Genomic DNA, 24,206 nt, shown 5'->3' on the forward strand with positions numbered 1-24,206 from the left:
GAGATGACAATATTCTTTTGCAGCTGCTCTGACAGCTTATTTCAGTCTGATGCAACTCAAACAGGTTGAGATTAATCCTCGGAAAAGCAGTCCTTTTGGAAAGACTAATGTGACTTTCCCCATAACACTGGGGCCTTTATAGCCTGATGTCTAACTACATTGGAATGTCATTCTTTCCACTGCCTTTATGACTGTACTTGGATTTGAAACTGCTAGGTCTTATTCCAGTGCAAAACTCCATCTGCACCCCCTCCCCCCCCCTTTTTTTTTTCCAGACTTCAAACCATCCGAACCCGTCTTACTCTACAGGTTTCCACTGAATCAAAACGCGAGGTGCATGTTTTACCAAGTGACTGGTCCTCTTAGCACCTCCTAGCACTTTCGGAGTGCTAGGGAGCAACCTCAGTCCCCACGATAAAGACCAAAGGCAGCTCCCGAACTTTCCGCGAGGGTTCCCCCCCCCCCGCCCCCCCGCCCCCCCGGCGGGCTCTGCCCCGGATTTGGGCAAGCGCCGGCCTGAGGAGACCAAACATTCGTTTTGGAAATCTGAGGGCCCCGAACCTCTGGCCGCCCCCTTTCTAACTGTCTTTAAAACCTTTTGCCTTGTAACAGTTGCAGGCTGTGGTTTTGTTGTCTGCGTGAGGTGACTCACAGCGCTACCACTCTCCATGTGGGGAGTGGATTCATCTTGCACCCAAACCACCTACTGACTTCCGGCAGCTCTTATCAGCTAAGCCATCGGCCACGAGCTGACATTTCGGCGTTCAGAAGCTCCCCACCCCCACCTCAGAGAGGGGGAAAAAAAAAAGAAGTGACAGGAGGAGAAAAGGGCTAATTTGGCAATAGTTTGCTCTTGCTGTTTGGCCTAGAGAAAGACATTCAAAGTGGTGGAAGATTGTTTAGTAACAGCTGGCGAGCACCAGGGTGTGAGGCTGATTTTCAGATATGACAGGCACTTACAGGAATGCTGCCAGATACAGCTGTTTAAAAGCCTTAATAAACAGCGAGTCAATACTAATCTTTGCCAAATTAATCTTTTCCCTGACAGCCCATCAGAGCAATTATGCTTAGGCTCGTTGTAAACACACGATTGTCAAACAGGGACTCTGCGGCCTTGAAAATACTGTAGTTTGGGTTGTAGTCTTTCTGTAAAAGGATTTCTTCTTCTTCTTCTTCTTCCTTCTTCTTCTCCTTCTCCTTCTCCTTCTTTGGTAGAATGATAAGTCTTTCCACTTTATTTTTCAGTCACTGTGTTTTTTGTATTGTTTTTTGTTTCTTTCCCTGGCCTCAGGTCAGCGTGAATGAAATTTCCTTTTCGGATGTCTTCGCTAGCAAGCCGTTAATAAAATGTGAAAGCAGGACAGTCATAGGATTCAGGCTGGTGGGCTCCTCTAAGGAGGCACCACCGGCCAGCGAGGAACCGTAACACGACCGCGTCGTCTGTCGCCTCCCGGCCCCAGAACGAGAACTCCATCTTCGATTCTTAGCTCTGCAGTTGACAGGTAACAGTGTTCTCTGTTCCTGGGTCCACGTGGGAACATGTTGACTAAGTCAGAGATGGGAAGGCAAAGTCTAGTGTCTCTGTGTGCACGTGTATCGCAAAGTGTGTGTCTGTTGGTTCGGGGAGACTCTCCCTCCCTCCTTCCTCTCTTGAGAGTGATGATGCCAGGAAGCCCCCCTACCCCCACCCGCACCCCACGCCCCTTCTCGAAGCAACAGTCTTGGGTAAGGATTCGGAAACTTTTTGGTTGGGGAAGGCTGATCCGTGATGGTGCCTGGTTCCATGTCTTCTCTTGAGAGTCTTAAAAAAGCTAGGACCACTTCTTCTGAGCCTGGCACAATTTAGGCAGAGTCCAGGAAATACGGTCCTTTACTTATTTCATCAAGTCATACTAGCACTTGGCAATCAGAAAAAGAAAGTTCAGCATACTGTGCATCGATGTTTTAATTTAGCATTCCATACCCCTGTCTCCTGAAACTTCTCCCCTGCATTCCACACTCCTCCTTGTCCAGCACCTTTTTTCACCTTTGCTTCTGTTTTTGTCGATGTGACTAGTGTGTCTTTTTTTTACTTTTGCAACTAGAAACTCTTGCTTGACAATGTAGACCCCTCCCCCCCCGCAAAAAATGGCACGACTCACTTTGAAATTCTTTCTCTTCGTAAGCTTAGATTTCTTCATGAAAATTTTCCATTCTTCATCACTCCTAATGCTTGTCTGCAATATCTCATGCCCTTCTATATTTACAGAGCTCTTAAACCATCAAGCAAACATCACACAACTCCTGTTGAGGACAGTCTGCGATGTTTCACTCATCTCTCCACATGCCATTGCATTGATTGTGCACCTACTATGTGCTATGGCATTCCAAGTTGCTTCGGAAGTTAGGAGGTTACTCTATTGTAGGAAACCAAGGAGAAGCCTGTACTGTGGGGTGACTGACTCATGAATTCACCCATCAGGTGACTCAGTACAGTAAGCATTTGGGGGTTAAACTTATGATGTAAATTCCGTATCTTGCCTTGGCCTTACGTCAATGTTCAGTCACCAGCAAGAGAGATGAATTTCTGCGTTTCAGTTGTTACCTTAACACGAGAAATGTGAACGAAATGACAAAGTGAAGACCTAATTCCCTTTCCACAAATAAACATTAAAAGAACATCTGTGTGTAACAAAAACTTGGAGGATGTTTATTGGGATTTACTGGGATCTGGTAATTTAAAATATTCTTAATTTAATGTAGCTGTGACTGCTCTGAAGTGGGGCACTTTGTAAACACCCGTAAGTGATTACTTCTCTGAGTACCTGCCCCTGGGACTTTGTAAAGAACTGCTGATTTCGTGTGACATTGTATCTAATTTTGTAGCCCCAACCCCATCATCTTCAGGTCTGAAACACATTGGGTGGAACCATTCGCAATTGCTATTTTTTAGAGGTGAAGGGTCAAATATTGACAGTTTCACACGACTCAATCAATTTGTCTTTTCGAGTGAGTAGGGCAACTCTTTGGCAAAAGGTGAAAGCTCCATGGGAAGAAGGAGACTGGCTGCTGATGTGCTGATTTTTAATTTTGAATTTATAAATTAAAAAAAAAAAATCCTAGTAATGAATCCAGCCAGGACACACTGTTCCCTGCAGCCAAGGCTCCCCGTGGACGCTCCTGCCCTTTTTCCAATGGGTTTGGTCCCTTTAAGCAACAGGTGAAAACAATCACAGAGACCAACTTTCATTCGTAGCCATGTTCCCTAATTTGAAGTCGTTAGTTGACCAGTTTTCCATTGTCCACTGGACATGGGAATTGGGATTTTGTTTTTTTTTTATTTTTTTTAAACGTTTATTTATTTTTGAGACAGAGAGAGACAGAGCATGAATGGGGGAGGGGCAGAGAGACAGAGGGAGACACAGAATCCGAAACAGGCTCCAGGCTCCGAGCTGTCGGCACAGAGCCCGACGCGGGGCTCGAACTCACAGACTGCGAGATCATGACCTGAGCCGAAGTCGGAGGCTTAACCGACTGAGCCACCCAGGCGCCCCGGGAATTGGGATTTTGAAGGATTCTTTCCTGTGTATGCTACAGACACAGGTCAACCCTCTCTTAACCACCGGGGCACTTTGTTTTTTCTTTTCTAATTCGTTATAATTTTGACTTTGGTATTTTGGTAAAGATACTACAGGTTCAGTAGCAGTGCTGAATTTCCCACAATGACTTTTTTTGAGGTCCAGGAACCCTGCGAAGCGCCATGGCAGGGACTCGGTGTATACCATCACTGTCCCTTTGAGTCACAAGCTACAAGATGTTGTGCCCAGGCTGAATGCCGGCTTCCTTAGACGTGGAGGTTTCTTTTCTTTTCTTTTCTTTTTTTTAAGCTTATTTATTTTTGAGAGAGAGAGAGAGCACACGAGCGGGGAAGGGACAGAGAGAGAGGGGAACAGAGAATCTGAAGCCAGCTTTGCACTGACAGCAGACAGCCGGATGCAGGGCTCGAACTCACGAACCAGGAGCTCATCGTGAACCGAGCCGAAGTCGGATGCTCAACCGCTTAATCGACTGAGCCACCCAGAGAGGTGGAGGTTTCTCAAGCAACACCTGACAGTACGAGCGCTCAGGTGGATGAGAGGGCATTCTCAGTGCTTCCGGAAAGAACATCTGTGGCCCGGCAGGCGTTAATCCCTACTGGGCCTCATCACTCCTGCCATGAAATTTTTCTTGGGATTTGTCATCTGACTGGGTGTCCTTTAGAGACTGATGGATATCCAGATAGAATATGGTCACTCATGGTAATAATTTTTATTTATGATGTATTTTCTTTTATTTACATTTTTTTTCCTTTTTTTTTTTTTTTTTGGTATTGAGTTTTAACACTCTCTCTACCCTGGTGGCACACCTGCTCTAGAAAAGTTGTAAACAACATTGTACTTCTCTGTACAGACTGCCTGACAAAGTCAAAAGGTGGTGGTTCTCATCCCGGTAATCACCTTCTCGGTTTAGACAATGCAAGTGAAAATTTTACTTTATCATAATATAATAAATAAAAGACATTAGGTCATTAGTAGTGCTGGTATATTTCTAAAATACTAAACAGACAAACAATAAACTGTGAACTTAATCACATGAGTCCTTATACAGTTTCAAGACAGGAAAATTAGAGCTCTCGGCTACAGTCATTTTAATAATCACATTGGATCTGCATTATTTATTAGTTATTACATGCTCAAGTGATTCAAGGTTGTACAATGCCTAAAATCATTCCAAAGCAAGCATACCTTTTGGCTTTTTCATTCTGACTGGGTTACACAATGCATCTATTTGTATTTTGTTAAGGTGCTAAGGTAATTTCACACATTCCATGAAAGACGCACCAGCCATCCTCTTGATTTCCAACCAGACTAGCTTTCTTAAAGCAATCCCCTGTCGGGGGGGGGGGGGTGATTGGCTAGCTCTTTTTGATGCAAAAGCTCTGCCAACCTTCAGCCAGATTCTCAGTGCTTTTGGTTCCCTAGCAAATCTCTAGTACCCTCAGAATTCTCTGGGAAGACTCAGGAATTCAGGAAACAGAAGTAGCTTGGGGAGGCAGGACAGACAACACGCATCTCCATTTCGAGCAATAGCTTTCAGATTTGGAATGCTTCCCTTTTCTTTTTTGCTTTCTGGTTACTCACCTTTCATTTGTAGACATATTCCTGACAGTATGCTTCCCCCGTCCTTCGTCCCATCCTTGCGTTAATTCCTAAGTGTTTTCTGGATCTTGTGAAAAGCATGCAGGTTGAGGAATTTTAGTTGATTGGACTGCAGGTGTTTTGTTTTTTGTTTTTTGTTTTTTTTTTTTTGGAGGAGGGGCATTTACAGAATTGACTAAAACCAGCTGAGAACCAAGAAGCAACCCTTTTCGGAGAGAGAACCCATCTGTTTAGTCTTGGAGTTTGTGTGACATTTGGGGCAATTCTCTGTTATAGCGTACGAAGAAAGGAAGTTCTTAAATATCAGTTTTTCTGTTTGCATCAACCAAAGAAATGTAGAAATAAGGATGGGTGACTTTAATTTGCTGCTAAAATGAAAAGTAGGTTGGCTTTTATTCATGTCACTGTAAAAACTAAATAATAAAGTATTCACACCAAGCGTGAATTTTTTTTTTGCCAGCAAAAGTTAAAACATCAAAGAAACCTCTTTCGAATACTAACAAATTTACTTACAAACACCTATATTTATTATTTCATAAATAGGCGCAACAGGTTCCATAAAAAAAGATTAAATACAGACACAGTATGAAGAAACAATAATACAGAGCCATATGTAAAGGTTATAATTTAGCTGTTTCCAATCTGTTTCTGCATCTAATAAAATACCAGGTAAGCATTTGGCAGTTTTATACATAAAAGGACTTAAATGACATTTACTAACCATTACACAAAAAGTGATACAAAAAAGCAATTTTTCTGCAGTACAAAATAAATGTGTTCGCGTTTCCCTTAACACTAGTTTCTTTTTGTCTGGTCAATGAGACAAAGCCAATTTGTTTTTAAATTAAAATCATTTGGGAATACGTTTTTTTTTTTTTCAAATATTTTGAAAATATAGAACTATTAGTTGTTTTAAAAATGAAGTAAAAATATGAATGTTTGCCAATTTAACCCCTATTGTGAAATTAATCAACTGGAAGGAGCCAGTTTCAAAGTACAATTTAGCTACAAAAACATTCACATTTTATACTCTAGGAGAGTGTGACATAGATGCTATTTACAAACTTGCTATGATTGCTACATCAAGCCATTTAAAAAGTCTTTAGTAGTTTCATATAAACACCCATTATGAAAACCAATGGAAAATCCAGGACTTTTTACCCGAGACATCTACAGTTGCTAAGGCAGTTACTATAGCGTAGCACTTCACAGCAAAAAACCAACATAAAATCTGAATGGTCCAAATTTCCTTCAGGGAAGAAGAAAAACAATGTCCAGAAGGGATTAAAAAAATAAGAAAGAAGCATGACTATTTCTTCCAGAGTGGGTGACCCACAAGCTCAAATGGTCCTAAGTGCTTAGCAACTTGGATTTTCTAATAAAATGGAGAACTGCCTTGACTGTACAAAGCAATCCACGGTGAAGAGACTTCCCTGAATTCCTCAGTGGAAAGAAGAGGTGTTCAGACTTTCAGGTGAGGTACAGCGCTTTGTCCCTCTGCATGCCCCTGTGTGAAGAGAAAACAGACAACGCCGTGTCTTGTTGGAAGGCTAGTGCTACGGGCGACCGTGGGGGAGGTTCGTCTGTTTGTTCTAGCTTGAGGGATGGGGCTGGGCCCTGGGAAAGTATACAGTTAAACGGAACAGGGATCTCCGTTTTTAAGCCATCTTTCTTCTTCCCGCTTTCTAAAAGATGATCTGGTTAGAGTGGGAGAGAGCCAGATCATCTTTTAGAAAGCGGGAAGAAGAAAGATGGCTCTTGCCCTCTCTCCACTCGGGAGCAGGGGACACCAAGCATGCTATGAGAGCTGTCCACCAGCAGGTGGCGATGACCCGCCACTTACCCACTACTGCAGTAGTCGTTATTCCAGTCCACCGGCTGGGCGGGAGGGTTTCTGCACCCAGAACGCACGTACTCCATTGCTTGGGTGACCACTTGTGCAGCTGTGGATGTAGGATTGATTATAGTCTGATAGTCGGGTTGAAGAGTAAATCCCTGAAAGGGAAAGCAAGTCCACAAATAAGGATCAAAGTGCCTCGTTAAGAAGAGGAGGCCGTAAATATTTATCCATTGTTTGCAAACACACTAGGGCCTTCTTGCTGGTGTCTTTGCAAGGGCAAACGTATCCAGAGGGCCCAGAAAAATTAAAACAAAGGTAGAAAAGAAGTGCCCACAACCCTATTCTTCTTACCTTTCCTTCATTTAACCACGTGTTAGAAAACCTTTAATTACACTCTTGAGCAGATAAATTGAATTGAGGAACAATTTAAAATATGGGGAAGCCAACTCAATCAACACAAAGCAAAAGGGTCCCTCGGTTTATGTTTTCTATCAAACCTAAGGATACATTAATAGTTAATCCCCAGAATATGCAACAGAATCTCTTTTGAAGGATTCAGGCAGCAGGTGGCTGAGTGTTTTATTAGACTACACCTATTCACATATTGTTCTCAAAACCCGTTTTCTTCATTCAGTCACAAAGGGACCATCTGCTGCTTCTTTTATTTGTGCTTCTTTCTCAGCTAAAAAATTTCAACCAAAGCTTTTTAACAGTTGTTGGACTAATATGAGGAAAGAGATTCAAAGCAACTTGCCATGGAAAACACAGACAAGGAAAAGTGTAAGACAGAGCAAATATTTTTTAATTGAAAAGTCTATTAGCTGCCAAATAATAATCGACTTCAGGAAGATTCTTCTTAATACACTGGTATGGTGAAGTGTTGACTTTTAATCCTTGCGAAGCTATTAAAAATTCAAGGACAGACTCTCTGAAGTATATAGCTATATCTGGTAAACAAAAAGCATTATACACTAAGGTTTATTTTTAGCTTATCTGGTGAATTCAAGAGCAGCATAAGCAAGCTTTGCTGGAAATGACCAAAAAAGCAACTTAATTAATCTCGTGGTTGTCTCTTTCTGCTGCAGATATCATGCATGGTTTTTAACCACTGAAAAATCAAGAGATTTAAAAATGAATCACTCCCTATTTACTTGCAGGGAGCTTTGGAAGGCATAATATTGAGTTTTTACTGTTTTTTTTTTTTTTAAACTCAGCAGAATGATCAGAGGATTGATTTTTAACTAAGGATATTTCCTTAGACCTTGATTCATGTTTCAGTGTCTCGGGTAAACACTCCAAGTACCTATTATCAAATGTCTTCAGTTCTCCATTTTGGTTTTAAGATACTAATTTATTTTCCATTCCAATGATAAAGACTTCAAGCCAATGTCCACACCAACTCCCACCACAGCCGTAGATGAAAGACAAACCTTTGGATGATTAGAGGCACACTATTAAAAAGCAGAGAATTCAGCCAGCCTGACTACTCGACCTCACACGGACTAAAAGGAACAGAGTATTTTCTCATTTAACAACTGGTTTGTGGACAATAAGTATGTTTGTGTAGACACCACCTGCAGCTCAAAGCTATCAACATTTTCTAAAATAGGAAGGTGAAAAGTTAAGAGGTATAACTGGATGTTTGTGTCTCCAGTCCTTTCCAGGCTGATTTCCTTTCTTTGTCCAGACAGTGCTGTATCTCTCACATGAGGAGTCCCACTGGCTTTGATTAAATGTATTCACTGCACTATGGTCATAGAATCTTGTCTTTATGGGGGTGACCGTCCAGCTTTCTTGACTTCTTTCCTTAGTGTCTAGTATGATACGGGGCAAACAGCAGGACAAAGCTCCTAGAGAGAGGAGCCTTGTGTTGACTTCCATTTTAGCCCCTGTCCTAAGGGCTCTGCCCATGGGGACTTGAGATCAGAGGGTGTTTTCCCTGCTTACTGGATATTCTCAGGGCCTACCTACTCTGTAGTAGTGGCTCAGTAAATCATCTTTTCCAGTAAATAAAATTTAACACAGGCCACCATCGGGAAGGCACGGGGGTGTATAAATGTGTAAATGCCAGGGGCTTTCCTATCATTTTAATGTAAAGTTCTCCATACTGGATTTTGGCACAACCGATAAAACGTAACCTAAAAGTAAACAAGTGTCAAAAAAAGAGCAGTTGAAAATATCTCGAGTTAGTTGAAGGTATGGAAACATAACGAGAGAGCAAAACACAGAAACAAGCCAACTGCCTTCCACCTAAGCCAACACAATCAACAACAGAAATCACCACCGCTTTATTCTCATCCAATGAGAATGGTTCTTCAAGGTTGGGTGAGAGAATATGAGGAGAACGCTACTCCTCGGGCTATTAGTTTAAGATTAAATGGGTAACTTCAGGTTATAAAACCCAAATTAGGTGTTATCTACGAAGTTCAAAGCTTTCAAAGTCAGCCAACCTCCATGCCTCAATTTAAGAAGATCAGTAATATCAAAACGAGCAAGGGTCAAGAACAATACAGGCAGAGCCTGGAGTAACATTCTTTTACTTGCTTTCGATCTGGAAAATGAAACATTCTTCTGAACACTATACAGAGAGATGCTGAAGTTGAACCTAGAGCTAAGTATGTTTTGACTATTGATGTAAATATGAGACAACAATGATGATACACATTTTTGGAAAATGTTTGCTTAGCGGCCTAATTAAGCAAGGCTGAATATTTTGCATTTTAATGCTCAAGAGAAAAATCACCAACTGTTTTGTAGCATGCCTGGAATTGTAAATTTCGTTTTCTGGTGCCAGATTGAAATAAAAATAGAAAACGTGATAAAGACTGATTTGATGTCAGAAGGGACATTTGCTCTTTAATTAGATTTCTGTAGCCCTAGTGGTTTTGTTGTTCTACCAAAGCAAGTCCTAAAAAGCCTGTAGCACAACCGAACAGTGATCCTCATATCCACACTTTCCCGGGAACTAATTTCATTTCCTGCCTGTCTGGAGAGGTATTTTCAACAGGCATCAATGTTTTTTGTCTTCGCAACTGATTTATTCATCAATCTCAATGTGATTTTTTTTTTTAAACCTTTAAATTACACCCAAATCCTAAAGCAGCTGTTTATTACACGAGGAAATTGAAAATCTGTCTGTGTGATATCATACAAAGATTTTTTCTTAAGGTTATAAAGGAAGTTGACAGATATTAATGGTTTTTTTTTCTCGTGACCTCATTCGACAATACAGTGAACAGGAAAAATAAATAAGTAAATAAATAAAGGAAGAAAACCGGACCAAAAAAAAAGAAAAAAAAAGCAGGTCCATGGGCTTGGTGTATAAAACATTGTTCTAGGGGGAAAAAAATGAAACTATTTTTCCTGGTGGACTATGCGATTGGTTTTGTAGGATATATTCATTTTCAGAAGGAGAGTGAAATAGGCAAAGTAATACTGAAATACGAGATGATATTAAAAATACGGTAGCCATTAACTTGCTTTCTCTTTCTCTCTTTTTCTTTTTTTTTTTTCTTTTCACATTTGAGTACGCGAACATGGCCCCCACACCCAGGAAGCAAGTCTCTTCCGGATACAGGTGGTTTGGATGGTGAATCGGACAGGTTGAGTTTCATCCGCAACCTGGTTCTACAACTACAGGCTAAAGACCAACTTTGAGAACTTGAACACTGGCCTTGACAGGCTGTTGTGATGGTAATAAATTGAGTGACATCAAGGGTGACAGACTTTCTGATCCTGATTTTAGGAGTATCGAGTTGTTGGGGCTGCTGGTCTCCCTACCCTGAAGATCCTAGTCCGTTGACCTGCCTGTGACTCTGACCTCAGCCCCCATGCCTCTCCCTCATTCACCGTGCTCCCCACTGGCCTCCTTCCAGTGTCCCGGACCAGCCGCGCTCCTCCCCAGGTGGGTCCTTCCAGCTCCAGCCTCAGAGCCTCTGTTCCCTGCTTCTGCCCTCTGCTGGTTGTCCCACCTCCACTTTCCACCTTCTGATTCAGAAAGGCTGCTTTCTCTCCTCCCTTCATGGCTGTGTGAGCCCTCCATAGGGGCCTCCCTTACCCACTGCAGCTGAAGGCTCTGCTATTTCTCTACACAGCCCGCAGCTTGAATTTCAGTTCAGTTTTTCTCCCCCCGCAGGATCTTATTACCACCAACACACCACAACCGCCCCCCAACTCTGATGTCAGCTGCGTGGGGGACCAAGGCCTCATTACCTGTCCTCATTTATCATTCAATTTCCAAAGGCTAGACAGTGCCTGGCACCGGTTAGGGGTTCCATTAATCTTTTTTGAATCAATGAAATAAAAAAAACCCCAAACTTCCAAAGAACCGAGATTCTACAAACTAACCTATAATTTCTCCTAATATTTAAACCCTTCCGTTACTGTTTTTTTTTTTTTTTAATTGCTCATTTGTTCACCTGCCCATTCAACAATTGTTTCATTTCACCCACCATGATCGAGTCATGGATAAAAGGCATTTTAGTCACTGTAGTCGTTTGGCTATTTACCCTCCGTTTGGGGTGCATGCCATTGTGTCTTCTATTATGAATGTAAATTGAAATCAGGTCCTACCATCTCAGTAAGAACACTTTTTGAGACACACTAATAGAACTGACTTAAAGATTGATGAACAACGTGCCCAATGTCATCTGTTCTATTTTTTCCTATTCGGTTCTGACTCCATGTAGAAAGACAAATCTCCTGAGTTTTCACATGTGGCCCTTATGTAGTTCGGAGATGTTTGAAAACTACTCAGGATCACAGCTAGCTCATCCGAGGTGTTTGTATACATGCAAAAAGGAACCATCTGAGTGGGTAAATCAGAAAAAAGAGTGTCCTCTCTAAACAGAGCTGTAGCCCTCACCTTGGTGGAGGGGACTGTGCTTTCTCTCTCTCTCTTTCTCCGAGAAGAAACTGACCTGCAGTAGAGCATCATGAGCAGAACGTGAGCCCTCAGCCAGGCAGCACCTTTGGCAGGAGTCAACCCAAGGACGCAAGGTCGTGTTCCTCAAACCATTCATTCTTTACGCAAACGCCACTGGCTCATTAAAATGCAAGGGCACCCAAGAGTAGCCCTTCTATTGTGAGTGATGACTGATAGAAAGAGTGGAAATTTGACCTTATGAATGTCACTTGCCAGTCACAGACACCGCTGTGGACAAGTATGATGGTAAGAGTTGGCTTTTCCCCAGTCTTCTTCCCTAGTGAATCAACGACTAGATTCTTGAACATGGGTAATAAACCATCAGAGCTTTCTCAATATCTTTGGCTTAGGGATCAGGGAAGACTTCAGTAAAGAGGTGAGTCCATTTGCTATTACCATTTTAATCTGAGAACGAACTAGAATTTAAAGACTCTCCAAATTCTTAGGAGACACAGCCTTTCTAATACAAAACCGGTAATAGTCTATAAGAATGATTAAGAGTGAGGCGTGCCTGGGTGGCTCAGTCAGTTGAGCTTCTGGCTTTGGCTCAGGTCATGATCTCGCAGTTTGTGAGTTCCAGCCCTGCATCGGGCCCCCTGCTGTCAGGACAGAGCCCTGCTTTGCATCTTCTGTCCCCCCGCCCCGCCAATCAATCTCTCCCCTCTCATGCTCTCTCTCTCTCAAAAATAAATTAAAACGAAAACATTAAAAAAAAAAAAAAAAGAATGATTAAGAGTGAGAGGCAGCAGGCCTAGCACTTAAGAATCTGGGCTGTGGGGCGCCTGGGTGGCTCAGTCGGTTAAGCGTCCGACTTCGGCTCAGGTCATGATCTCGTGGTCCGTGGGTTTGAGCCCTGCGTCGGGCTCTGTGCTGACAGCTCAGAGCCTGGAGCCTGTTTCAGATTCTGTGTCTCCCTCTTTCTCTGACCCTCCCCTGTTCGTGCTCTCTCTGTCTCTCTGTCTCAAAAATAAATGAACATTTGGGGCGCCTGGGTGGCGCAGTCAGTTAAGCGTCCGACTTCAGCCAGGTCACGATCTCGCGGTCCGTGAGTTCGAGCCCCGCGTCAGGCTCTGGGCTGATGGCTCGGAGCCTGGAGCCTGTTTCCGATTCTGTGTCTCCCTCTCTCTCTGCCCCTCACCCGTTCATGCTCTGTCTCTCCCTGTCTCAAAAATAAATAAACGTTAAAAAAAAAATTAAAAAAAAAATAAATAAATGAACGTTAAAAAAAAAAAATTAAAAAAAAAAAAAAAGAATCTGGGCTGTGATTTCTGAACAGAACCGGGTTTGAATTCTAGCACCAACATTATGGGCATATTACTTAACTCTGCCAAGCTTGAGTTTCCTTGCTTATAAAATGAAGATAATGCTAGTTCCTGCACTATAAATTATCTGAAATTAAGGATAAGTTAAGGTAATATATTAAGGTTTGCTATTGTCAGCTCTCAGGAATCCGAATATATAATTATAATAATAAAAATAAATTTGGGGCTACATATATTTGATTCTTCTTTCTGTCTCCTCTCCACCCTACTCTGGTCTGACTGTAGACTCAAATTCCACAGAGGAATCAATTCTATAGATATCAATTCCAGATATCAATTCTATAAGAAGCCTGAGTTCACATAATTAGTTATTGCTTTGGAAACTATAATAGAGTCATTGGCTTATAAAAGCGCTAGCTGAATTTGATGTGATTTGTAGTTTTTACCTTGGTCTGTATTTTCAAAGCAAGTTTTCAGGATTCTTGAATGCTTTATATTTAGTTTCCTTTGTACCATTTGATCCTCATTTAAAAATTTTCCAATAACACCAAATCCTAGAGGCACACTTGATTTCAAAGAAAAGTCAAGCTAAGATTGCACACAAGCGGGTTCAATAATTGGGGGAGTAGGCAGAGAGGCTTTCAAACTTCCTGTGTTTTCTGATTTATGCAGCAGCCACATACCCATTTTTAAATAAGACACTGGTTGAAACTTTCATTTCTTCGTACTTTTAAGGTCGTGCCAATTTGATATTTCCGAATATCGAAAAACGGTGGGTCTGATTTCGTTTTGCAGCATTCGTTGGCCTCAACAGGCATACCCATCGAGACTTTCCAAACAATTTTTTTTAAAGGCAGATTCCTCAGTCCCCAAGAAACCTTTAACAGTGTTTGGCATCTCAAAATTATAAACGTACTTTACTCAAGGAGCAGAAAACAAGGAGGGTGATTACAAGTGCGATTTCTAGAGACGGGGTCGGAAGCCGGGGGTGATCATGGAAAGAAGCCACGATCCATTGTTGTGATCATGTAATGCTGCCCAAACTCACCGCCTGTAAGTTATATTTTTCCAACATTGGTCGAATACCTTCCATTTTCTCTCCATTCAACAGAACGGAACACACATGCCCCCCTGCCCCTTTCGCTGGATGCACAGACCCCCACCCCCCAGCACTTCGGAACAAGGGGAGCCCGGGGTGTGGGCACCTACCTGCTGCATGGTCGGTGAGTGTAAGGCCTGCATGGGGAGCTGGTTCCCAAGGGGCTGCTGCATGGTGAGTGGCTGGGGCGGCTGCATGTTGAGATGCTGGTGAAGAGGTGGACTGATCTGGAGGGGAGGAGGGGGGGACACGGCCATGTTTGCTATAGAGACAGTCACTGGCATTTGGTTATTCGGCTTGGGGGCTATGCTCCTTGGGAGACTGGGATGCATGGCAGTTAGGTGAGGATTCATTCCTGGTTGTTGGTGGTAGTGGGAACTTAGGTACAGAGCTGAGTGGGCCTGGCTGGGCCCATGGAACACTGACGGCTTTGAGTTGATCAGCTGAGGAGGTTGAGAGGTCTTGACGTCAACAGGTTCACTGTAGCTCTGCGGAGGAAACAGACAAGAGCGGAGTTCAGAGACGGGTACGCGGGGTGTTGATTTCCATTAGCAAGACGCTCTGTGAGTGCATTCGGGAACTTCCACGTGAATCAACACCTGTTACTATGCTTGAAAAAAAATTCTTTTTAATGTGTATTTATTTTTGAGACGGAGCGCAAGCAGGGCAGGGGCAGAGAGAGGGGGCCAGAGGACCCCAAGTGGGCTCTGTGCTGACAGCAGTGAGCCCTGGGTGGGGCTCGAACTTGTGCACCGCGAGATCATGCCCTGAGCCAAAGTTGGAGGCACAGCCGACTGAACTACCCAGGTGCCCCAACACCTGTTACTATTCTTGACTCTTAATCTAATTTGTAATGTGATTTATGCAAGGCTGAGCTTAATCTTCCTCTTTGTGGAATCTAAAACAATCTCCGGTGACGTTTTGTTTTTTTTCCTTTGCCTAAATGCAAGCTCTAAGTTGGTGACTTTTCTCATCACGCAAACAAAGAGAAAGATGAGGGGCAGGATGGATGTCATCAGTGCCCTAATAGGAAATACGAGCAGAGCTCACTTGGAAAGTAATTCAGTTCTGGACTTCTTCCACTGATTGTATGTTTCATTTTTTTATTTTTCTCTTTTATATTCTTAAGAAGCCTTGGCCTAGATATTTGCACAAAGAAAACAAAGCTGGTTGATGGAAATGAAAACGGGAAAAGGAGTTCTAAAATACCTTTCTGAAGTCATATAAAGCCACATTAATATAGCTTCTAAGTAACCACAGAACTCATCTTGATTTTTAAAAGAAGTTTGTGATGAATTGTCCCCCTTAATGAACTGGATAAAAATAATCTCTCTTAGAAATTTTTGACTCCGTTATAAATTAATGTAATTTTGCCCTAATTTTTTTATACCTCCATAAAGCCATTCCCTAATAATCTTTTCATTGACTTAAAAACTAGACCTATCGGTGGGAGCTGAAAAGAATCAAGAATTAACCCCGAAGCGTTTCCTCTTGGGCAAACCTACCTCCTACTTTCGCGGAGAGGAAGAGGCTGGTAAAACAAATGGGGGAAAGTAAAACCAGCTGGGGAAGAAAAACGCTATTGTGTCCTGGAGAAAAAAGTTGTTTTGTCAAAACAATGTCTTGATGTTGCACATACACTTATTCTGCAACCTTGAGATCACGCTTACTCCATTTACGGGTCAGATGAGTTCTTGTTAGTGTCAGTGAGGTAGGGTCCTTCCGAATCCCACAACACGCAGCACCACCAATGGACCAGCACGTTAGGGACACTGGTCGTCATGCAGGGTGGCGCGAAACGCCACGTGGGGATTTCATTTCACAAGACAGCCTATACCACTGCTCGCAGCGCAACTCATCTTCCCCCATGAATGTAGGAAAATGAAATGAACACCACAACGAGAACCATGCTGCGTATGTGTGCAGCCTTGAGGACAGTACGTGGGGGGAATGAATGGCCAGAGCCACATATTCTCTCCAGAGAAAGGACACAACTGACACCTGTGAAAAATACAAACCATAGAAACCTGGGGTCCCGGGAGGCTCGGAATTCTCCACGTAGAGTGCACAGTGAGGTGCCCCCCAAGAATTCGAGCCCCTCCAAGAGTCCTCTCATAATATTGACCACTGTGTCCATATTGATGCTGCTTATGAAATATGAACAGACATTCAGACTCCCTGTCTTCGGTGTTAATATTCAAAATGTCAAGAATTGTTCACCAAAACTTTTCAAGGGGCGCCTTTAGACGAAAGCTTTGTTAAATGCGGTCCCTAAAAGGCGTTTTCGGTTAAAAAAAAAAAAAACACGACAAAAAACACGTAAGTAGGGTTTTTTTTTTTGTTTTTCACCTCTGCTTAAGAATTTGTATTGTTGATGTGCAGAATAGTGAATAAGTCCAAGAAAAGGTCGAACGGGTTAATTCAGGCTGTGTAAACAGTGACTAGTTCTACATCAGAATAACATGTACTGCAGCGATAGGCCTCAAAAGTCATTCCACATATGCCAAGAAAATTACGTGTTTACGGTGTGCTTGTGTGGTTAAGTCATCCGGGCAGTGGTTTCATTGTGTTTCATTGCCTCTTCCTCAGTCTACCGTAGAAAGGCTAATTTCATACGTAGTCACATACTCCATCGACTTCCTCCGGGAAGAGAACTCTTACACACGATAGGCGTCTATAAAATCTAACACACGTGAGGGCGTCTTTATTTCTTGCTTTATGGATGTTTTTAATCTAAATAGAAGAAAAAGAAACTCACGTTTCCCCTGGTGTCAAAACTATGAAATCTACGTATTGTAAAATGATTTCATCTTTATTTCTGTGGCCAATAATCACCTCGTTATCAAATGATATGGCACACGCATAGATACGTAGCCTGAACTCGTACGCGCCCGCGTGTGCACGAAACCAAATGCACACCGGAGCGTAGGACATGTTGCCCAGACATCATCAGGCACTCACTAGTGGAAGTAAGTCCGTACATTTGTGAAATGGAACAAACTTCAAGAAATAAACTTTGCTACACGTAGAACAGGAATGCCTCACCCTGGTAAGCACGGATGCTGAGGCAGCAGCGGGGCCGGCTTCGTGGGCCGGTAGCTGGTCCTGCTAAGCAGTTCTGGGTACTCTACCCACTTCGCCCCTTGACACATGCAGTTGCCAAGTCTTAGGGGGGATTTGGGGAAAAGTAAGTGTCTTGTAAAAAGCAAGGTTCCGGGGCGCCTGGGTTGCACAGTCGGTTAAGCGTCCGACTCTCGGTTTCGGCTCGGGTCCTGATTTCACGGTTCGTGGGTTCGAGCCCCGAGTCCGGCTCTGCACAGAAGGTGCCGAGCTGCTTGGGATTCTCTCTCTCCCTCTCTCTCTACCCCTCCCCCACTTGCACTGTCTCTGTCTCTCTCAAAATGAAATAAACTTAAAAAAAAACAAACTTAAAATAAAAAACCAAACAAACAAGGTTCCATGATCAATAAGGGAACGAGTGTGTGCCTTCTCAGAGCCTTCAGAATGCTAATGTATGTTGTGAATCTCCAACTGAGAGCCACAGAAACCTTTTCTCAGTGGGTCATTTCATGAGAATAGTCTTCAATGGAAAACACTGGTTCAGAGGAACGAATAAATTACACATACGTATTTAAAATGGCAAATAGAACTACATTTCAATTTAAATAGTCACTTCTTGCCTGAAATTTAAACTAATTTTTGTTGCCTCAAAACGCTTACTTGAATTCCATAATCCAGGTATATTATATTACACTAATCCAGAGTTTCATGTTTCCTGGAACACGATGTGCATGGTGAGTTTCACATTCTAGGTTAAGGATAGTGACACAATTTCTAGAATAAATTAGAAAGCTGGTAGCTTTCTAATTACAGCCCAGAAGAGCTATGGAATGTACTGGTTTTCTTCAATAGGAGAAGCAAAATAAACAATGAACCAAATTCTCCTGAATTGCACCTTCTCTTAAAAAGTTTATTTATTTATGTTGTGGGGGGGGGGTGGCTAGGGGCAGAGACAGAGGGAGAGAGAGAATCCCAAGCAGGCTCTGTGCTGTCGGCGCAAGCCCAACGCGGGTCGATCCCGCAAACTGTGATATCATGACCTGAACTGAAATCAAGAGTCGGAGACTTAATGGACTGAGCCACACAGGCGCCGCCCCTCAGCCTTTGGAATAACAGCATGTGGTCCACCATATAGAGAGATGACAGAAAGACAGATTCAGAGAGGACGATCTACAGCCCTCGGTACATAAAAATAGAGTCCAACCTAATTGGAGACACTTTTTGCCAACCTCGTGAAGACTGGCTTCTCATGGTAATTAAACACAACATTTTGTCTCCCCAGCCATTTATCTGTCATTTATCTTCTCCACACTAAGGCATGTAAGGATCAGCAATGGTAAACCTATTTTGAAATAGTGCTTTTCATCCCTAGAAGGACTCTCTCTCTCTGGGCAAACAAATGAGACGGGTTCCCCAAAAGGATGAGCCAGGCAACACTTGAAACATAATTTTTAATATGGAGGGAGGAAGAATTTTGAGCAGTTCTATGTTTTGCCTCTGCTTTCTGAATTGTCGAATGTGAGAAGATGGATAATGCGTCTAGTGTCCGATGTGTAGCCACGTGCCTACGCATGATGGGCGCTCCAGTAGAGGCTCTCTGCCTGTATTCCCTCTTTAGGACAATGTCCTGCATCATCAAGAAAAGCATCTCTGACCCCCAGAAGATCAGATCGGTCTTTTCCGCTCTCTTCTCTGCTGTCAGCATGAACCATACCCTTCTTGAAGTGACGAGAAATTATAACCCTCTGTCCTTTGGTTATGTACCCTGCCCTTAAATTTTTTTTAAGTTTATTCATTTTGAGAGAGAGAGAGAGAGAGCGTGCGCAGGGTAGGGGCAGAGAGAGATGGAGACACAGAATGCGAAGGAGGCTCCAGGCTCCGAGCCGTCAGCACAGAGCCCCGACGTGGGGCTCGAACTCACGAACCACAAGATCGTGACTTGAGCTGAAGTTGGACGCTCAACCGACTGAGCCACCCAGGCGCCCCCCCCCCCCGCCCCCGTACCCTGCCCTTTATTCCCCACTGTGGTCGGTGGCGGGGCAGAAGGAAGCTAACTGTGTTCCACTTACATTTAGAGAATTTGTATCTTTATGTAAAGGTCCACTCATTTAGATGGGGAAAAAAACCTGTTTCTAGCTTCACTTCTGATTCTTCTTTTTTTTTAAATATTCATTTATTTTGAGAGAGAGAACGACAGAAAGAGGGAGTGGGGGAGGGGCACGGAGTGAGGGAGAGAATCCAAAGCAGGCTCCATACTGTCAGCATGGAGCCCGATGCAGAGCTCAATCCCACGAGCTAGGAGATCATGACCTGAGCTGAAATCAAGAACTGGACGCTTAACCGACTGAGCCCCCCAGGGGCCCCTTTACTTCTGATTAACTGTTATTCAGACGAATACAACCAAGTGTCTATTAATTACAGAGCTCTTTTACTGCTTTGGAAGATAGGTAGCAGAATAAGTTCGTTTCCCACAGCCAAGTGCCATGAATTCATAATCTGATTAAATGGGAAGACGAAGAAATCATAAATTTAATCTGCTCTGTCATGTTCTTCCAATTAAACTGAGAGAGCAAGGCTACAATTTTGCAAATCAGTTAGATTGTTTATAAAGGGCTCTATACCTACCATTCCTAAATCCGAACTGTTTTCCCATACAAACTAAATAACTTAAATTTGCTTCCATTTTCAAACACACTAACCACTTTTCTTTAGCGGTATGTGGTTTGGGTAGGTCACCTGGCAAATGTGATTTTACCACTGTATACACAACTGAAAATCAACCCTTAAATCTGACATTTTCATGAGAGGAACGTGTTTTTGCTCTTAATTTCTGAGTAAGTTCTATTCCTTCTTTGATTTTAGACCACTGATTCTGAAAAATGTTTTCCATCAGCAAAATGAGTGTGTGTGTGTGTGTGTGTGTGTGTGTGTGTGTGTGTGTGTGAACAGAGACCTTTTGGGTCTTCTCAGTAGAATCTTCCACAAGGGATACAACTCTATAAACCTTAAGATACTTCTTATTAACCACGTTGTTGATTCCTGAGATAGTTTCAATTTCATTTATTTTGTACAAAGCAGATAATACTGCACAGTGTATAAATGCCCCCACTCTGGGATGATAAGTGTTATAGAAACGAGAAACTGACAAAGCAATTGTTATTTAAAATAGCAAAGTATAAACACAAGACATAAAACTCAGTGGAAGCAACAATATAGGAGTTGTTGAACCAAATCAGATTAATAGCCCATCTAATTTGATTCTTGTTTTCAGCACTGACCAACACTTGATGCACTGGAAATTAAACAGGATTTATGCATGCACTCAATTGTGCATTGTTACTTTTGTAAGGAAAATTCTTCCTGGTCCTTGCAGGTGATTAACTTACACCCTGAAGCATGAGATTTTATTATCTTTAAATCACGATCTGGGCTTACAGAGCTGCAAATTTTATGTTAACAGTCATAAAATAATCCATCCCATTGTCAAATTCAGACCCAGCGTTTGTCTCAATAGCTCTCCATGGCATGAACTCTAGAAGTTATTTCAAACAAAAGAAATCATTCCTTGTGAATTTATTATCCTTCTGTTGAACTGAGTGTTGTGGCTTCTTTACTATTATTGGTCATGGCAACAGAGAACTGTCCTAATTTGATTCAATGTTGTCCTCCACTCTATATTTTTATAAAAAGCTTCCATTGTCCGCTGTACAAGGTAGAAACGAAATCTCCTATCTGATGTGTGGCCTTAAAGTCATGACTCAGATTACTGTTATTTAACATACCAGAGAACCCATTCATTCAAATGTTGTCTCCTCCCAGGCTGGCATTTCTAAGAAGCTGTATGCATATCCCAAACAATGCTGCTCTTACTTGGAATATTTGGGAATTTCACTACTGGAATTCTCTTCAGAGCCAGTGGGACCCTGTTTTACATATCCTCAGACAACTCTTTGTCTTTTGATGGGGAATTTGATTTTTGGAAACAGCTAATCGTCACTCGAAGCCACGTCTGTGGGTTAGATCTGGGTGATGTTTGGGGAAAAGAATGAGGTGTGAAAACAATGTAACAAGATTGATTTTCTAACGTGGCTCATACACTTTTCTTGACTGCAGTTCTCAAAGACCAGTTTCAAAAATCTTTTGAATTCTGGGAGCAATAATAAAAGAAGTTTGTAGCCTCCCAAAGTGACTACTTTGAATGCAACACTCATTTTGGGAATATAAATTCTGGTCTAGGTGGTAAAATGAAACTAGTTCCATTGCTTTAAAGTTAGACATTATTTTCAACATAATAATTTAGACCCAGGTCTAGGAATTCCCAAGTCTATGGAAAATCTATATACCCTTAAGCTTTACTTAATGGCCCAACTCAAAATGGCCTTAAATGGCATGTTCAAACCAGGGAGCTCTAGCCTTCATAATCGTATATATTATTGGTCGTCAAACTATTAGTCTCCCCTGACTAACAGCTCATAAAGACCATTTCAATTAGGAAAGCTGGGTAGATGGGCTTTTAAAATATCTCCATCATTTCTTGTATTTATAAAAGGATGTCTCCATGAAGCAAATTTTTCTTATTTTAAGGTCACTTTTAAAATTCCCTTATGTACGGGCGCCTGGGCGACTCAGCCAGCTAAGCGTCCGACTTCAGCTCGGGTCATAATCTCACAGCTTATGAGTTCAAGGCCCGCGTCAGGCTCTGTGCTGACAGCTCAGAGCCTGGAGCCTATGTCACATTCTGTGTCTCCCTTTCTCTCTGCCCTCCCCCACGCGCACTCTGCCTTTCTCTCTCTCTCTCTCAAAAAAAATTAAAATTCCTTTATGTCAAAGCAGCCTTGCAGACAAACTGAAAATCTGATGCAGCTGAATTTTCTATCACACACAAACTCTGCACACCTACCAATACATGGAAAATAAAATTGACAATAATAATAATAATAATAATAATAATGAATGGCTGGTATTTATTCAGCGCTTCTTGTGTTCAGGCTCCTGAATCATGGCATTTATACAGTGTTTCTAGATAAACAGGGAAGCCCTGTGATGTAGGTCCTGCTGTCTGTCTTCTCCGCTTAGCAGGTGAGTAAATTGAGAAGTAGACGAGCAACGTGCATGAAGATCTGAAGTCAGAAGTGGGAAGCCTGGAATCTGAACCCACACCTGCTTGCGCCCAGGCCTTGTGGACTTTGCTGCCCTCTGAGGACCGCCCTCTCTCTCCGTGTGAGGCTGGAGGCACTTTAAAGAACCCCGAATAGATCTTCCGCGATGCCCCATGCCTTAGAGCTCTTCTCCCATCCTCATTTATAAACCTTTGCTTCGTGCCTTTAAAAGAAATTATGTGCCCAGCCCGTTCAAGAGTTTAGTAAGGCCTTGCTCAGATCGAATTCCTCCAGTCTGAAACGCTGTCTGCTTCCCGTTCTAGAGTCACAGAAAACGGGGGCACAGGTAATCAGAGTCCTGGGTCTGATGCCCGTCCTGGGCTTGGACAGGCCTGCGTCTTTGTTTCTCAGGCTTAGGAATTTCCAATGCTCTCTTCTCAGCTACTGCCTTCTGCCCCTTTACCTTCCAGTCACGTTTATGACTTTTTCGTCTGAAATGTCTTCAGGTTCCCCTCCTTCAAATTATAGAGCCCCAAATGGCATAAGTTATTCCAGGGTCTGACCGGTGTCGTTTTTGCAACACTCTGTGCTCCCGTTCACGCCTTTGATCCCAGGGTTCTTGCGCGGCAGAGTCGCCCCCGGCTGGGTCCGCCACCGGTCCATGGGACCAGGTGAAGCAGGTGCAGGGACAGCTGGAAAAGCCTGATATGGAGCGAAGCTTCCCAAACACTCTGTGGGCCCTAGATTCCCCTGAGGGTCTCTGGCCAGTCCCTGGGGTGCGGGTTAGGGGGTGGAGGGGTGGGAGTTGGCAGCCTTTTAAACCTTGTACCACCACCGCACCTCAGTTAAGTCATTGCAGCTTTACTCTCAGCTGTCTACTACGTAAGAGCTGGCATACAGTTTTCTTGGGGGATGACAAGAGGTTGTAGTTGTAGAGGCACAAATATTTGACAATCACTCAGGATAGAAAAAGCCTAGAAGCCTTCGAACGAGACGGCGAAGCCATTGAGGACGGTCTGCCCCTGCCAGCCTCTCGTCTCTGTGGGCGGATCATTTAATCTCTCTGCCTAGAGACCATCTAGAAAATGGGCTAAATATTATCTTGTAGGTTGTTAGGAGAAGGATGAGTAGGAACACCTGGAAAATGCCTGGCCTCATATGTGACACACAGAAGCGACTCGACAGCAAGACGCCTTTTGTATTTGTGTTATGATTGGAAAAGATTCCGTATCTTGCTGACGACGTGTCCGTGTTATCGTTCTGAAGTATGAAGGCTAGAATATTTATTTACTATGACTGAGTGTTTTTATTTTTGGTAGATGTCAGTTTTATTCAGGCCCAGAGTCATGATAATTAATATGCCGGATTGGAAGGTATATAGTATATTTAAGCTGGAACATAGTAATTGGGAGGAACGTTGCGCATCCTAGGACTCCGTTTTCATAGGTGGAGCCAGTGTTAACTGGCTGTTTCTATTTTTGATTATGTTCCATAAGAAGCAGCTAACTTTAGAATACAGTCTTCAAGCTTTTCAAGTACGGGGACACATTTCACTTTGATCTGTGTTCATCTTTGTGCTCTCAGCACCAAGGCTTGTGCCTGACGTGGAGCAGGTCTTGTGCGGCCCTGGCTGGGCCTTTGACTTTGGCTGCAAAGTAGCAAGGGCAAGAGCTATTGGTCGAGGGGAGCGAAACCCTATCTGGTGAAGTGAGTGTGTTGCAGTGAGAACACGAACCAAAATGCGT

At 42.9% G+C, this 24,206-nt stretch overlaps 1 protein-coding gene across 5 annotated transcripts in view; it reads right to left on the minus strand.

Moving 5' to 3' along the window:
- Nucleotides 1-5,681: 5,681 nt before the first annotated feature.
- Nucleotides 5,682-24,206, minus strand: part of TOX (thymocyte selection associated high mobility group box) — a 308,315-nt gene continuing 289,790 nt past the window's right edge. For all 5 annotated transcript variants that reach the window (XM_047842350.1, XM_047842354.1, XM_047842351.1 and 2 more), the window contains exons 7-9: nucleotides 14,413-14,790; nucleotides 7,021-7,172; nucleotides 5,682-6,684 (exon numbers count right to left, since the gene is read on the minus strand). In XM_047842350.1, the coding sequence (XP_047698306.1) occupies nucleotides 6,648-6,684; nucleotides 7,021-7,172; nucleotides 14,413-14,790 (567 nt within the window). In that variant the 3' untranslated portion in view covers nucleotides 5,682-6,647. The remainder of the gene's footprint in view (nucleotides 6,685-7,020; nucleotides 7,173-14,412; nucleotides 14,791-24,206) is intronic.

Source organism: Prionailurus viverrinus, chromosome F2, assembly GCF_022837055.1.
Source record: "Prionailurus viverrinus isolate Anna chromosome F2, UM_Priviv_1.0, whole genome shotgun sequence".
NCBI classification, from domain to species: Eukaryota; Metazoa; Chordata; class Mammalia; order Carnivora; family Felidae; genus Prionailurus; species Prionailurus viverrinus.